We start from the raw sequence: 15,031 nt of genomic DNA on the forward strand, positions 1-15,031 counted from the left end.
TATATATATAAATGATGTGCCAACCTCATTAATTTGCTCTCACGTTATCTTTGTCTCGCTGGTGTCAAGCTCTAGTTTTGCAATTATTTATGTATATTTTTTATATTTAAAATATTAAAATTTGATTATTAAAATAAAAATTTTAATAATTTTATTTTAAAATTTAAATTTATAAATTATTTTTATTTTATGATCTTATTCTTATGGAAGGTAAAATTATAATAGATTGTCTCATGTCACATACAATTGCAATTAATAAAAAATTATAATATTAAACGATCAAAATAATTAAATTATTTTAAAATGATGTTTAATAACTTGTGACGTTAAATTTAATTATTTTTACTGTGAATTAGATTGCATTTGTTATAACGTAGGTGCCAAATATATTAGCATACACATTCACAATTAAAACAACTTTCCCCTAATTATAGCTAATATTTATTTTTAGAAATAAAAGGCATAAATGTAATGCTTACCATTTTCATAATTACTTTCCAACTAAAAACAAAACAGGAAAAAAGAAAAGTGAAAAAGAGTCAGCAAAGTTGGGATGAAGCAAATATTACTAATCCAATGACAAATTGACATTTGTCGGTCTCCGAGGATAAATGGTTTTAGTAATTTTATTTGTGTGCAAGGCTATATTAGTAATTTTAACATCAACAATCAACTTCAAGCCTACAACGACTTTTTTTTTTTTTTTTAAATAGATATTCTTTACCGAGGGACAACAGTTGGCGCTATAGGGTCCCACATCAAAACTCATATTCTTCAGAATTCCACAGTCAGATTCGAAATCGTACGGTAGAAATCAACGTAACTCCACCGCCTCACGTGTCCGCAACTACACTATAAAATTCCATCCACATTCCCTCCTTTCGTAGTCGTTGCAATGTTTATATTCGGATTCTCTCCAGGGGTGGTTTGCCCACTTATTCTTTGCTTCTTTTTCTTTAAAAGCCCTATTTCCGCATTCCCCCTCTCCACTTATTCTTTTTCTTTAATTTCTAGCTTTCCTCCGAAGTTGCAGAGTAATTTCGTGGTAATTTACTTTATTGTTTCTTGTTTTCCTTTTCTTTTGTTTGTTTGGATGCTGGTGGAAGTGAAGTGAAGGGATACTTGGTCGTTAAGTTTCCTTAGTCTCTCTCTTTTTTAATGAATGAATAAATTTCAATGAGAAAGTAGCGTATAGAAAGTCGATTTATTTGCGTTTGATAAATCAAATTGTTGTTTTAGATTTTACTCGGTGAGTAATCTTACTAATTATTTCTCTTGTTTGGTTTTCGAGAAAGCAGTTGAAAAGAAAAAAAAGAATATTTTAAAAATTTTAATGTTATTTAGTTTTCTCTTGTTGTACTGTAAAAAGGATCTCCGTTTTAGGTCAAACAGTTTCATTGACTTCAGTCGACTTTTTTTTTTTTTTCAATTCCCATTGTTTAAAATTGTAAGCAAGAAAACAGAAAAATCCGACCGTTTCTTTGGTTTAACGGCCAATTTTATGCTAATGATTTGATAGCACCTAAAGATTATCAATGTTTGTTATTATTATCTTTATTTTTTAACGAAGAGTTGTTTTTGTATTTGAATTTATTATTTCTATGAGATATGATCAATTTCAATAACTAGAGAACTGAGTTGAATCTTTGTGTTTCCAACAGTGGAAATATTTAGATTGTGGCAGCTACTTTGGGGTATTTGATTTGAGGGCTCTGTTCTTCGCAAGCATTCAGTGATGACATTAGAGCCTGACCAAGCTCCAGTGGATTCTATTACTCTATTTGTGGCACTCCTCTGCTCCTGCATTGTGATTGGTCACCTTCTGGAGAAAAACCGATGGTTTAATGAGTCAATAACTGCACTTTCCATTGTGAGTTGTTCAAATCACTCCCTAAATAATTAACCTTGTTGTTATCTTAGATTTGGGTTGGTCTTTGATTTGGTTGTTGTTTTGTAGTGGGAAAATTTTTTTTTTTGACGATTTTTGGGGTGATTGCAGGGTTTTTGTACCGGAATTATTATTCTGTTTACCACTGAAGGAAAGAGATCACACATTCTAGTATTTAATGAGGAGCTTTTCTTTATATATCTTCTTCCTCCTATCATATTCAATGCTGGGTAAGTCTGACTTATGCCAAACTATGAAGTCTTTGGTTTTGTTGCCCTCAATATTTTGATTGTTGCTATTGCAAATATCATTTGAATATGATGCATCATGCATCTCATTCACTTTTTTTTGAGGTTAGAAAATCTTATGGATTGTGGAAACTAACTGTCTGGCTTGTTTATACTTTTATTTGCAACATTGTTTCTTGAAAATTGAAAGTATTCCTGCCCTTTTTATCTTTTTATTGTTGGAATGCTGTGTTTGATAATCTGATCTGTTTTAATCCACCAGATTCCAGGTCAAAAAGAAGCAATTTTTCCGTAACTTCGTGATGATTATTTTGTTTGGTGCTGTTGGTACTTTGATATCGTTTGTCATCATATCCGTAGGTATATCCAAACATTTTAACATTTCTTAGTGTTTAAGAAAATCCCTTTACTATTGTATAACATTCTGTTTAACCTAGATTTTTTAGTCTCCAAAATTTTGGACTATACAAAGACAATTTATCTAAAGATAATTTAACCTACTACAACTTAAAAAGTAGCATGAAACCTTAAAATTTGATGGCTATAATTTTTTTTAGAAAAACAAAGATTATCTTAAAGATTTGTTGGTTATGAAAAACTTAGAAGTTTGTTCTTCATGCAGATCACCCTGAAAGCATACAAGTATAACAATCCTCCAAGTGAATTGAGGATTAGAACTTCTCTGGCATCTTTATAAATATTCCTAGGATTTTCTTGCATTGCACTTGTATTGTCAGGATTTCCCAAGGAATATAACATGTTTGATGCTCTCAAGGTGTTCATAGGATAATCTTCAATTAAATCAACTAAGTTTTTTTTACACTGCATCTATAAATTTAATTGCTTGTTTAAGTTATAATAAGCATAGCATGATAAACTTTTTGTTGGAACTGAGGAATAGTTCAAAACAAAGATTGACTAATAATTGCAAGTTTCTTTGGATTGTAATACCTTTTGGTAGTTAATTTATCTTTTCGCTGATTAGTACCAGGAAAGAGTGTGTTTGAGGCTAATTGTGTTGTAACTTTTACAATTATCTCATCTCAGGTACCGTGCAGTTATTTAAGAAATTGAATATTGGTTTCCTGGACATTGGAGATTATCTTGGTAATGTCTGTGTCTTTAATTAGTAGTTTGCTGATGTTTCTTAGTTTAAAGCTTACTTTCAACTGATAGGCAGTTGCACATAGGAAAATACCGTTTAAAGTTTGGGTCAGATTGTTCATCCTTGCATTATGAAGTAGCTTGCATTATGAAGACCAGGAACAAATGATTCTCAACTTCTTTTCTTTTGAATCATTATTGGTATGCTGCATTTTCTTTTTCGTCTCATCTGAGGTGAGATAGTTTATTCAAAATACATGGATACACACACGCACAAAAACACCCATAACACAAAGACACATATGCTTTTCATAGAACCAGGTCTTATATTACTTTTCATAATGAGTTACTATACATTTATTAGAGGCATGACAGTTGTTATTTTTGGCTTTTAATGTTAGTTTCTTCTTTTAGCACTTGGAGCAATCTTTTCAGCCACAGATTCTGTTTGCACTTTGCAGGTATAAATATTTATTTGGTTTGTGAAAGTGAAAAGAATAGTTGAACAAACATTGTATTATAAATCTTGTATTCTGTACAGGTGCTTAATCAGGATGAGACACCTCTTTTGTACAGTATAGTCTTTGGCGAAGGTGTGGTAAATGATGCCACATCGATTGTTCTTTTTAATGCAATTCAGAAATTTGACCTCTCTCACATCACCTCAAGCATTTTTATGGAATTCATTGGGAGCTTCTTATACTTTTTTATTACAAGCACATTGCTAGGAGTAGGGGTGAGACCTTTCTTTCTAATTTTTGTATCTTTTCATGCGTGCATCTGCCGATTTTTTTTTTTTTTTTTATGGTTGCAAAATTATTTTCATCATTTGACCTTCTATTCTTTGTTTGCAAAATCCATACTTTAAGTTCAATGTTGTATTATGAATAATCTTCTTAGATCATCTATCTAATATTTACACATTATATCTTCACCTTAGCTAAAAGTTGTATCAGACCTATATGACCAGTCAGTTAACTGAAACAAAAAGTGCAGTGAACATCTTTATATTCCATTTATTGCCAGGGATTCAAAGCCGTTGTGACAGGGAGATTTCTAGTTTAAACTTTTAGTCTTTCCAAAATAAGACTTAAGAGATTATTAAGTCTGCGTTCAATACAATCTAGACTTGCTAGAAGATAAGATTTTTTTCTTCTAATCATTGTTAACATGTGATTATACATAATTAGGGTTTACTTATGTAAATAGTGCCAATTACCATCACAATGAGCTCTTAATCTTTTGATTATCAATGAATTAGCTGTTGGCTTTAAGCTTCTCCTTTGTTTTTCTCAAAGAAAACTTGTACTTTGACGATAAAATGAATATGCTATTGCCTTATTGCAATTTTTGTTGCGTCATTAAACCTGCTGTGTGGTATCTTTCATTTTCTTTCAAATATTAATAACTTTGCATATTGAGTCTTTCCCTTTTTGGTGGGTTTTGTCTATCTGAGATTAGAAACATGCATTTATTTTACATATTCATCTAACATAACATCAATTTCACATGCAGGTTGGATTAATAAGTGCATACATCATAAAGAAATTGTACATTGGCAGGTGTGTTAAGGGCAAATGATTACCTTTTCTTGTTGTCTCATCTTTTATGATGCAAAAAAAAGTTACTTTATTATCCCTGTTTATATATACATTCATCCCTTAATTGTGTTAAGAATGAAAATGCTTGCAACTTTTAGTCAGAAGCATTACAGCTCTATGTTAGAGTGTTTCAATGCATGGATTGGAGTTCCACAACTATGTTGGTAGGCATTTTCTGTTCAGAGCTTTAACAAGGTCTAATATTTTTGCTTGTCAAATGTTTGCGAATTTATTTATATCAGCAATTGTCAATTGAAATCTGATTAACAAAGTGATTATCACCAACCTAAATTTTCACATAATAGATTGTTTGTCATGGATTAACTTATGATGATAAATTTAGGTTATACTTGTTTTAGTACGATGTTTGTCAGAGCTCTGATGGCTCAAAAACTAAGAATTCTTACTACAATGCTACCTCTTAGGATTCTCCTCAGAATCTGTTGTTCTCTCTCTCTTTTTGCTGTTGATATCTTATCTTTCTGCCTGACATTAGAATCCTATAGCTCTATACAAATAACATTTCCTTTCATTTTAAACTAAGTAGCTAATATTCCACCAACTTTCAGGCACTCTACCGATCGTGAAGTTGCTCTCATGATTCTCATGGCTTACCTCTCATATATGATGGCTGAAGTAAGTATTCTCTTTAATAACTCAGTGCCTAAGGATCTAGCTTTGTAATATTCCAGGTACTGTTTGTACGTTGCATGTCATATCCCTATTTTCTTTGATAACAGTGTTGGCAATTGTATTCTGTTTTTCAGTTGTTCAATTTGAGCAGCATTCTTACAGTGTTCTTTTGTGGGATTGTTATGTCACACTACACCTGGCATAATGTGACTGAAGGTTCTAGAGTCACCACCAAGTATGTTAATTTGGAATTTAGTTCCCAAATGTTTGAAAGTTATTTTTTTTCCCCTCTTTAGTTACTCCCTGTCAAACCCAAATAGACATGTTTTGACACTATTGTGCTGATTATTGATTATTGCAGGCATGCTTTTGCAACATTATCTTTCATATCAGAGATTTTCATCTTCCTCTATGTTGGTATGGATGCTTTGGATATTGAGAAGTGGAAAGTTGTTAGCAAAAGGTACTGCCTATATTTTGGCCAAAGGTCATTTGCATTTGATCTTGTCTTGTCAAGTCTTACCCTGTTGCATATATAATTTTGACCTATTTACTCTTTGTACCCTTGTCTTTAACTATTTCAAGAAGTCCATTATATCATGTCAAGTGATGGAGATAGTACAATATAGTATGCATATCAGTTATCAATTTGGCATCTTGCTTTTCTTTAGATGGTATCAGTTTGTAATTTGCATATCAAAGCAACATGTCTCTTAGTAGCAATTGTTCATTCATCTGCATATATCGTGTGTTTTTGTAGTCCTGGAACATCTGCTGGGGTGAGCTCAATACTGCTTGCCTTAGTTCTAGTTGGAAGGGCAGCTTCTGTGTTCCCTCTATCCTTTTTGTCCAATTTAATTAAAAGGTCTCAGAGTGACAAATTTACATTGAAGCAACAGGTTGGTGTTTAGAGTCATGTTTTGAGTTTTCCTTCCCTTTGACATACTTGATGCACTGACATTTTCAAGTCAAACAGGTTATAATATGGTGGGCAGGGCTCATGCGAGGTTCTGTGTCCATGGCACTTGCTTATAATCAGGTAAATTAGGTAATAGGATGCATGACTACAAAACCTCTGCATTTTGATGGATTTATTGTCCAAAAATTGGTGAACATAAATAATTTGAAAGGGGTGTCTTTGACCTCAATATAAGATAATAGTAGCAAGACATAATTTTTATTTTCTTAGAATGAATTGGCTGGCTTTCTGAATTGCTTGCCTCGTGAGAGGAGATAATGTTCTGCAGTGTTGGGCAAAATATGGTTAAAGTTTTGAATCTGAGTGCCTGATCAAACAATGATGTATAATAAGAGGAATGATGCAGCATGCTTTTCTGTAAATTGAGAAATCTCTACCAAAAAATTGTGAATTGTTGGGCAACCAGCATGGATTTACTTCAGTCATTGGCAGGTGCATTTGCTTTGGCATGTTATACTGACATATTTTTTTCTGTGTAAAGGGTACTATCCTTTTCTATTTGAATGCAAGGAATCAAATAATTGGAGCATAGCCACCTGATTTGTTTTCTTGTGTTTCTTTCACTTTGGTTCTTGCCACCTAAGTTGAAAATTTTTTTTTTCGATGTATATGCAGTTTACCAGATCGGGGCAAACTCAATTGCGTGGAAATGCCATTATGATAACCAGCACCATCACTGTTGTTCTTTTTAGCACTGTGGTAAGGACTTATCTTTAAGTTGGGACTGTTTCTTAGTAATAATGATGAGATGTACTCTGCATAATTTTGTTAATAAAAACTTTATCTTGATTGGTTTGGGCTAATGCATGGGTTTCTCTCCACCTGTACGTCTCTCTCAAGTTTTGGTAGTATGGAAATTGGATGTCACATTTGGTTGTGATTCCTTGTAAAATGTTTTCCTCAATGGCCATTTTATTTCCTTGGCTTTAAGTCACTAACCATGCTTTTACTAGCATGCATAGATCAGATATCTTACAACTGTTTTCGGGGATTTTTGTATAGCGTTCAATTTTTTTAGCTGCTGAATAACTGTGGGCTACTGCTTCTCTCAAAAGCTACAATTACCCCATGCTATTTGCTGTGTTTGCTACCAAATCTTTGGAAGAATGCTCTACAATAATGTTGCATGCATCAAATTTAGCTTGTAACGTTCATTTCTTTGAAGTTTGATTTTCTTCATTTCAGGTGTTCGGATTAATGACTAAGCCTCTAATAAGGCTGCTGCTGCCAAGCAAGCATCTTAGCAGCCCCGTCTCCTCTGAATCTTTTGATTCTTTTCCTTCTAAGCCGGTGACAGATCTTCCACTTATTGCCAACGGGCAAACTGCAGATTCTGAAATGGGTGGTGACAGCATTCCCCGTCCAACCAGCTTACGCATGCTCCTGACAACCCCGGCTCATACAGTCCACTACTACTGGCGGAAGTTTGATGACAGTGTCATGCGCCCCGTGTTTGGTGGGAGAGGTTTTGCGCCATATGTTCCTGGCTCACCAACAGAACCACTTCTTCACTGATTACAAATACCATACACTGAATTTTGAATTTGAAAAAAAAAGAGATAGGGAGATTTAAGGATCGGCCTTATGCATATATATATATGTATTACTGATTAGAGTTATTGCATGGTGGATAACATGCCTTGTGTAAATAATACTGATTAGAGTTATTGCATGGTGGAAAACATGACGAGAGAGATGATGGTACATTTGTACCCTCTTCCTCAATTCAGAATCAGGTGGGTTAGCTTTATAATATTCCACCATAAAACATACAAGGAATGTCATATAAAGCCAGAGAGTCATAAAGTCTCCTGAGGAGTGGATGAGTACGTCAAGAAAAATCATTTGCAGGCATTTATCTGAGGTCAACCTCTCAACTGACAATAACATTCTTATTCTACCCCGTCAGGGAGCAGAAAAATGTGAAATATTCAATATTCTGCATGTACTTTTAAAACCCTTTTGACAATGGTTTTGCCACCAAGTATTATATGGATTTTTTTTATAGAGGAATTTCTTTTTCCAATTTTTTTTTTTTGGAAGAGAAAGAAATAGCAGAAGGTTCAGATATTTTCTAACGGGTTTTCGATGCAATCTGCTCCATTAAGTTCCAGATGTAGACATTTGTTTTTTGTATCGTCGACTGGCCGCGACTGTCAAAACCCATCATTGAATTTGTCTTCAGTATGGCATTAAGTTATTTTTTTAAATTCATGCCAGAGACTAGTTGTCACCATTTCTGGCTTCAGTTGGGAATCAGAATTGGAAGGTTCTGACGTCAGTCTGACATTTTCGACCGTTACGGAAAATCTATCTATTTTTTTTGGTAAGAAAAAAGAAGAAGAAAATCTATCTATATTTATAAGCCCAGCTACGCTCTGCATGATGTCCGCTGGGAACATGTCCATCCAATTCAATTCCGACACAAATGTCTGAATTACAGCCAAATTATTATAGGGGATAAAACCCTGAAACCCAACCACCAAAATAGACTTGCCCAATGCACGTCGTTCACTGTAGAATTCCACAAGATAGGGGTTTAGAATTTTTAGTAAGATCCACCAGCCGAAAGATAAAAAATAAAAGTAGTAACCGTTAACCTTACAGCCATGATATGAAACCTCGGTTGTTTCATCCACCAATGCCTTCCTTTTATATGGGAAAATAACAAAGCCAAAGCACTTTTTCATAGCCTAATCATACTTCATATTTCCATTGTTCTAGGTAAACCTTAAGATTTTATTAATTTAGTTATTATAGTACTAATATTTCCATCAAGTATACTCAATATTTAATAATAATAATAATAGTTGTTTTATAAAGAAAAAACAAGAAAAATTGCCTGACCAAATGTAAATAGAGGGTAGTTTGGTAAAAGCGAAAGTCGAATTAATTAATGGAGTTAAAAGGATTTTTTGTTTTCACGAAATATTCGGCGTCTAACACGTGGTGAAAGGTGATTGGACAGACCGCAATCCTAGCAATAAAAGAAGACAAAATGGAATTAGAAATCGGAGGAAACTGTATTTAAAACAATGTCTGTCACTTCATCTCTCAATTAAGAGGCTGAGGTCTGAGAGTGAAAAAAGAGAGAGACTAGGGAGGAACGCTCCTTCTCATTTCTCAACTTGAAAACCAACTCTTTTCTGGGTAACCTTGTTTTGTCTTTCCTTTTCTTCTCTACATTTTTATTCTTATTATACATCTCTTCTTCGCAACATGCTTTACAGTGTAGCAGGTTTAATTGTGTACAAGAGTTCCTTTTTTTTTTTTTAATATTTCCTGGTTTTATAAACTCGGATGTTGAAACTCTGTCCAGTAATGGGAGTTTTCAGTGAAGTGATTGTGTTTTATTTGAGGGAATAAGACTTTGTCTTCAGGGCATTTGATTCCTCATTACTTATTCTAATCAGAAATCTTCAAGGGGCCAGTGGGCCACTAGATTGAAGCAGAAGATCTCTTTCCATATAAATATTTTTCTCTTTATTTTTCTCTGATATATATGGCAGTAATAATTAGTTTCTTCTGTGTTTTGTAACTTTTTTTTTTTTATTGTATTTGGCAGGTTTGAATGTTGAAATTTCCGCCAATTGTTTTTATGTCTAAATTGACTATATTAGCCTTTTCTGTCTTATCTTTCATAAACGTTTCCCTGTTTTCTCGCCTTTGCAGGCATAAATAAGGAGGGGTAGTTCTGGTTCTTGCCATTATATCATTTTTGTCGTTCTTTACTGTAAAATCTGACACTTAAGGGTGTAGGCGTTGGTTTCAGCTTTTCGAGTTTTGACGTTTGGTTTTCAAAATTCTGTCAATTAAGGTAAAGAAGATAGACAAGAGGGAGATGGTGCAAATGATGAACAAGATGGAAACTTCACGTTGGTGGTGGTTTGATAGTCATCACAACGGCTCAAAGCGCTCTCCATGGCTCCAATCCACTCTTTCTGGTAAAACCCATCTCACTTTTTTACTTTATGTATATATTACCATCTCAGATATCTTCTTTTTCTTTTTCCCTTTTTTTTTGGGTGCTAGCAGTTCGAATACAAGGTTTCTTTATTATTGAAGCTTTCTTGATGTTTCCTGTTTCTTGACCGTTGGGGAGGCATGTGCTTTTTTTTTTTTTTTTTAATTTTTCAAAGTTTCTTGAATTGCTTTTTCTACAGCACTGTCACTTTTAGGTATGTAAAAAGATTTGACTTGCAAGTGAACTGAAATAATGAGAAATGCTTAACCCCCCCACCCCCGAAAAAAAAAAAAAAAAGAAATAATGAGAAAGACTGTGGGTTAACCTTGAGGTGATAGATCACTTTTTTCTTAGATAAAAACAAGAGATCTTTGTGGTGGGACTGCAATGGGTTCATGAGAATTGGATGGTAAAGAGTAAGGACTGAGAACAAGAAGTTAATTTATACTAAGTAATTTTAAAAAGTGTTTTGATGCCTGCCTAATGGCTGATTGGTAGGGCCTTATGTTTCTGATTACTTCACCTTATCTTGGTAACAGAAGGTTCCACCAGTAAAGCATTTTTGTTTTCCCCCCTGAGACACTAGTAGAGACTTAAGGGAAACCTGAGATGTCGTTATCTTAATGCGGAAGACATTTTTCTGTTCTCTCCTGGAGTGCAGTATGGGGTGGACAATAATTGTATACTTATTGTATAGATAATCTTATCTCTTTAAAAATTTCAACATTAAGGTTAGGACCTAGGAGTGAATCTAGTTTTAGGATTCATGATTCTACCTTTTGAAATCAGAGACCTTACAAGCTGGTGGACTGGGTAACAACCTGGAATTGCTTGGTACTGGACTCTGATCTTGAGCCAAAGATGTGCTGGTGGTTCAGGGGTCCAAAGAGATGGTAAGCGGGTAGTGGAACAAGTGACATATGGTTCCTGTATTGAGGGATAATATCTTAATCTTCATGACTTGGGTTCGGATGTTTATTCTAATTTCTATGGTCTAAGATCTGACAGGCTTTAATTTGTACATGTGTGTGGTCCTAACTGTACAGGACCCTGAAATTTAAATCTCGCCAAGCACTGATATTTTTCCCACTTTTTCCTCCAACTAACTTTTGAGATTACCTTTGCAGCTTAAGTCATTAGGCCTCTAAAGGCACTCTTTTATGAGTTAATAATGAATTGGACCCATTGCAATCAGGTTAATTACAAAAGGATTATTCTAAAGAACAAAGTATAGATTCTGTAAGAACTGAAGAAGTGGGTAGGACCCTGGACTCATATTTTAATCAGCAGTTATTTCTTTCTTTCTTTTGTTTTTTTAATCAGCAATTCTTTTGCTTTTTCTCCGTCTCTTGTATATACTTGACATCCGAAAGATATCTGCTTGATTGAAAGGCCAGAACATTAGGACATTACCGGGGAGAAACAGTAAAATTTACCAATTTATTGAACTTCCCTCAATTAATTTCTTTTAGCATGTTTTGTTTGTTCTCTCCATTTGCTTAAATGACGAAATGATTTACATGAATGTCAGAGCTGGACACGAAGACAAAGGCGATGCTAAAATTGATAGAGGAAGACGCAGATTCATTTGCTCAACGTGCAGAAATGTATTACAAGAAGCGGCCTGAGTTGATTAGCATGGTTGAAGATTTCTACCGAGCCCACCGTTCGCTTGCTGAGCGGTATGATCAAGCTAAGTCAGACCCTGGAACTCGTCTCATAACAGCATTAGGATCCCCATTTTCTTCCATGAAGTACCTCTCAGAGAAGACACCAAATGTGACAGATAAAACCTATGATAGCTACTCTGAGACTTTTGATTCTGAAGACTATGCTGAATCTGAAGTTGATGACCCTGAACATGAAACTGAGGAAGAAGTTGGGGATCCTGAGCAGGAAGACAAATGCGAAACCGATATAATAATAAAAGATGTTCAAAAGGAAGATGGAACCCTACTTGATCAAGAAGTAACAGAAGAAGTTTCAAGTGAGGTCTGTGATGAAGTAATGAAGCTAAGGGAAGAAGTAGAGAGACTGAAAGAAGAGAACAAGTTTCAGAAGGCTCAATTAATGCAGAAAGATGAAGAGAAGAGAGAGGTGATTAGGCAACTCAGTTTGGCTGTCCAAGTGCTCAAGGATGAGAATATGGTGCTCAAGAAGAGTATCGTGAAAGAATCCCCCAGGAAATGGAGTCCCCTTGAATTCAGCAAATTAAAGGGAGGACTTTTTGGGATGTTATTCAATGGATCTCTGAAGTCTCATGCTAGTGTTGTTGCTCTGTAGTTTTAGTTTGGTTACATTAAGGCAAGTAGCATATACATATATCCTGTAGAAACACAGCGGTCCAGATTAGCAATAGTGGTGTACATGAGAGGAGAAGGTGGGGGAATTCCCCTTTAAACTCATCTAATTAGTTATTATGTGTTACTTCTGAGGAGTGATCTGTTTTTATTATTTGTTTCTTTGATTTTTATTCTTCGTTTCCTTAATTTGACAGAAGTTTGACTTAATGTAGTCTTTGAACTAATTATATAAGCATTTTTGGAACAAAACAGAGCTTCTATTGGTCTAAGTAAAAATCTTTATGCTACATTTCTATTGATTTATGGTTCAACGTACATTAATGGAGAGGACTTCATTTGTTTATGACATTATTATCTAATCACAGCTTGCAACAATGCAATACACTTAATTTACCAAACATCACACTACAAAAAAGAAATACACAAAACATAAAAAAGAGAAAGTGAAGGCACTAGGAACAATAATTGCGTTTGCCAACAACAGTACCTCACACACCAGAAAGCTGCTGCAATAAGCAAAGCACCAGCAAACTAAGAAACAATGTTGATTTTAGAGCTCGAGCTGAAGTTAGAGAAACCGAAGTGGAATTTGGCAAAGAGTCAGATGGTGAAAGTGCGAAACCAGGACCAGGATCCAAAATATTATCCGGATTTGGAGGGCTGGGGCTTGAAGGAATTGTGGGCAGTGATGAATCAGTTGGAGAAGGTGCCATACCTTTAGGAGTAGGGAACAGAGGTTCAATATCTGGGGGTAAACTTGGAGAAGAGGCTAGAGGAGTACTTGGCAAGAATGCAGGTGCAGCTGATATGGTGGAGTATTGTACATGTATGTGAGATGAAGATAAGGCTAGTGAAGAAAAACAAGCCATGAAAACCATGAACAATATTCCCCAGGGTGACCAAAGCGAAGCCATTGAATGATGAATTGGTATAAATTCCCAAATTATGAAACCTCAATAAATGAATATATGGAGAAAGAAGAGAGTATATGCAAAAAATGATATTGAGAAGAATGTGATGAGGTTCATGATTAAGGCTTAAAAAGTTTAAAGCTAAGGAAGTGCTGGTGGGGACATGAGATAGAGAGAGAGAGAGAGAGAGCTGTATGTCAACAGATGATTTGGCAACTTTTATACAGGTCCGCAGATTGGCTACCAGACAATGTGGATATGTTATTTTCCTCTCGAGCACATGATGATAGCCGGGTGTCCTTTATCCTTTTCCACTGAATTGTTTTTGGCTATGTTTCATCCGTGACATTCTTGCTTTCTGGTACAAAAATAGAGAACTAAACCTATAAAAGAAACAATAGGTCATGACAATGGAGTTAAAAATTCGTAAATAAATTGGTTTTGAGTAATGCCTGCCCTGGTTTTGGAAAAGTGCTACATTTTTCCGTTGCCCGGAGTTTCTTTTCAATAACCTAAGAGAAAAACACAGTCAGTGAAAGCAACTGATTTCTGTTCGACACTTGAACATTCAAAATGAGTGGTTGAAGGAATTAATCATAAGGCCTTAATGGTCAATGATTACAAAAGTCCATTTTATGGGAAAGAGAGAAATTTTTCAACTTTTCGGCTTCTATTATTGTTTGGATTTTTGGACAGTTTCTAGTACTATTTGAATCGTAGGCCATTTTCAAACTTCTTAACATTATTATTTTTGTTTCTTCGAAAGATAATTAACATTAGTTTATGTGGTGGAAGGTTCAAATTTAGCCCTATTACTTCTTTTTATTGATAAAAAAATACCTCTTACTTTTTATATTAAAATTATTTTATAAATTTTTTACATTTTTTTACTTTAAAAACTATGGATCATCACTTTTATAACAAATTAAAATTTTACCATTAACTACACAAAAGTTAATTTTTTTAATTTAATTAAAAATAAATATGGAGAAAGAGTTAAAGACAAAAGAAGTAATTGAGAAGGAAAATGTTAGGCACTGATTCAGGTGATATTTAAAAAATATATAATTAAATACACTATTCTTCTTAAATTTGGTAAGATTAAACAATAAAAAAATTATTCTTTTTTATTTTTTAAATAAATTTTCATATTTTTATTTTACCCAAATAAGTTCTTAAGTCCTTATTTTTTAACTTGTTTTCAAATAAATCTTTATTTTAAATGAAACATGGATTTATGTAAGAGTTTATTTAAGTATAAATTAAAGATCCAAATTTTATTTTTATTTTTATATTTCTTCCATTTTATTTTCGTTGTTCATCCTTTTTCCAATGCTACAAAGTTATATCTTTTTTTTTTAATATCTAATTTATTTTTTATTTTTTTTAATTTTTAACAA

At 33.9% G+C, this 15,031-nt stretch overlaps 3 protein-coding genes across 6 annotated transcripts; 2 read left to right on the forward strand and 1 right to left on the reverse strand.

Annotated features, from left to right (window-relative positions):
- Positions 1-807: 807 nt before the first annotated feature.
- LOC111305126 (sodium/hydrogen exchanger 1-like) lies at positions 808-8,531 on the forward strand. Of its 3 annotated transcripts, none has more exons than XM_022902351.2 (15): positions 808-1,045; positions 1,662-1,870; positions 2,000-2,118; positions 2,399-2,496; positions 3,184-3,243; positions 3,655-3,701; positions 3,782-3,976; positions 4,756-4,802; positions 5,411-5,477; positions 5,609-5,709; positions 5,836-5,937; positions 6,235-6,373; positions 6,451-6,513; positions 7,069-7,152; positions 7,639-8,531. In XM_022902351.2, exons 2-15 carry the CDS (start codon positions 1,736-1,738, stop codon positions 7,966-7,968), a joined length of 1,587 nt encoding a protein of 528 aa, XP_022758086.2. In that variant the 5' UTR covers positions 808-1,045; positions 1,662-1,735; the 3' UTR covers positions 7,969-8,531. The 3 variants fall into 3 exon arrangements, with proteins under 3 accessions (XP_022758086.2, XP_022758087.2, XP_022758090.2); XM_022902352.2 differs by lacking the exon at positions 808-1,045 and adding an exon at positions 1,102-1,249; XM_022902355.2 differs by lacking the exons at positions 808-1,045; positions 1,662-1,870; positions 2,399-2,496 and having other exon boundaries at positions 2,005-2,118.
- Positions 8,532-9,449: 918 nt separating this feature from the next.
- On the forward strand, positions 9,450-12,871 carry LOC111305128 (protein NETWORKED 3C-like). 2 transcript variants are annotated; one of them, XM_022902359.2, is made up of 3 exons: positions 9,450-9,603; positions 10,271-10,397; positions 11,949-12,871. In XM_022902359.2, exons 2-3 carry the CDS (start codon positions 10,295-10,297, stop codon positions 12,698-12,700), a joined length of 855 nt encoding a protein of 284 aa, XP_022758094.2. In that variant the 5' UTR covers positions 9,450-9,603; positions 10,271-10,294; the 3' UTR covers positions 12,701-12,871. The 2 variants fall into 2 exon arrangements, with proteins under 2 accessions (XP_022758094.2, XP_022758095.2); XM_022902360.2 differs by having other exon boundaries at positions 9,451-9,603; positions 10,126-10,397.
- An 84-nt stretch (positions 12,872-12,955) lies between these two features.
- On the reverse strand, positions 12,956-13,788 carry LOC111305129 (classical arabinogalactan protein 26-like). Its single transcript, XM_022902361.2, has one exon. The coding sequence runs from the start codon at positions 13,632-13,634 to the stop codon at positions 13,209-13,211; it is 426 nt and encodes a 141-aa protein (XP_022758096.1). The 5' UTR covers positions 13,635-13,788; the 3' UTR covers positions 12,956-13,208.
- Between the last annotated feature and the right edge of the window lie 1,243 nt (positions 13,789-15,031).

The sequence above is a fragment of the Durio zibethinus genome, chromosome 21 (assembly GCF_047325235.1).
Source record: "Durio zibethinus cultivar Kanyao isolate XHJ-2024 chromosome 21, ASM4732523v1, whole genome shotgun sequence".
NCBI classification, from domain to species: Eukaryota; Viridiplantae; Streptophyta; class Magnoliopsida; order Malvales; family Malvaceae; genus Durio; species Durio zibethinus.

Bases quoted from the DNA above. Each gene is read 5' to 3' on its own strand.
- LOC111305126 (XM_022902351.2), top strand. From the start codon at position 1,736: ATGACATTAGAGCCTGACCAAGCTCCAGTGGATTCTATTACTCTATTT. The intron at 6,514-7,068 runs GTAAATTAGGTA...ATGTATATGCAG, and splicing joins TGGCACTTGCTTATAATCAG to TTTACCAGATCGGGGCAAAC. The intron at 7,153-7,638 runs GTAAGGACTTAT...TCTTCATTTCAG, and splicing joins TTGTTCTTTTTAGCACTGTG to GTGTTCGGATTAATGACTAA.
- LOC111305128 (XM_022902359.2), top strand. From the start codon at position 10,295: ATGGTGCAAATGATGAACAAGATGGAAACTTCACGTTGGTGGTGGTTT. The intron at 10,398-11,948 runs GTAAAACCCATC...CATGAATGTCAG, and splicing joins GCTCCAATCCACTCTTTCTG to AGCTGGACACGAAGACAAAG.
- LOC111305129 (XM_022902361.2), bottom strand. From the start codon at position 13,634: ATGGCTTCGCTTTGGTCACCCTGGGGAATATTGTTCATGGTTTTCATG.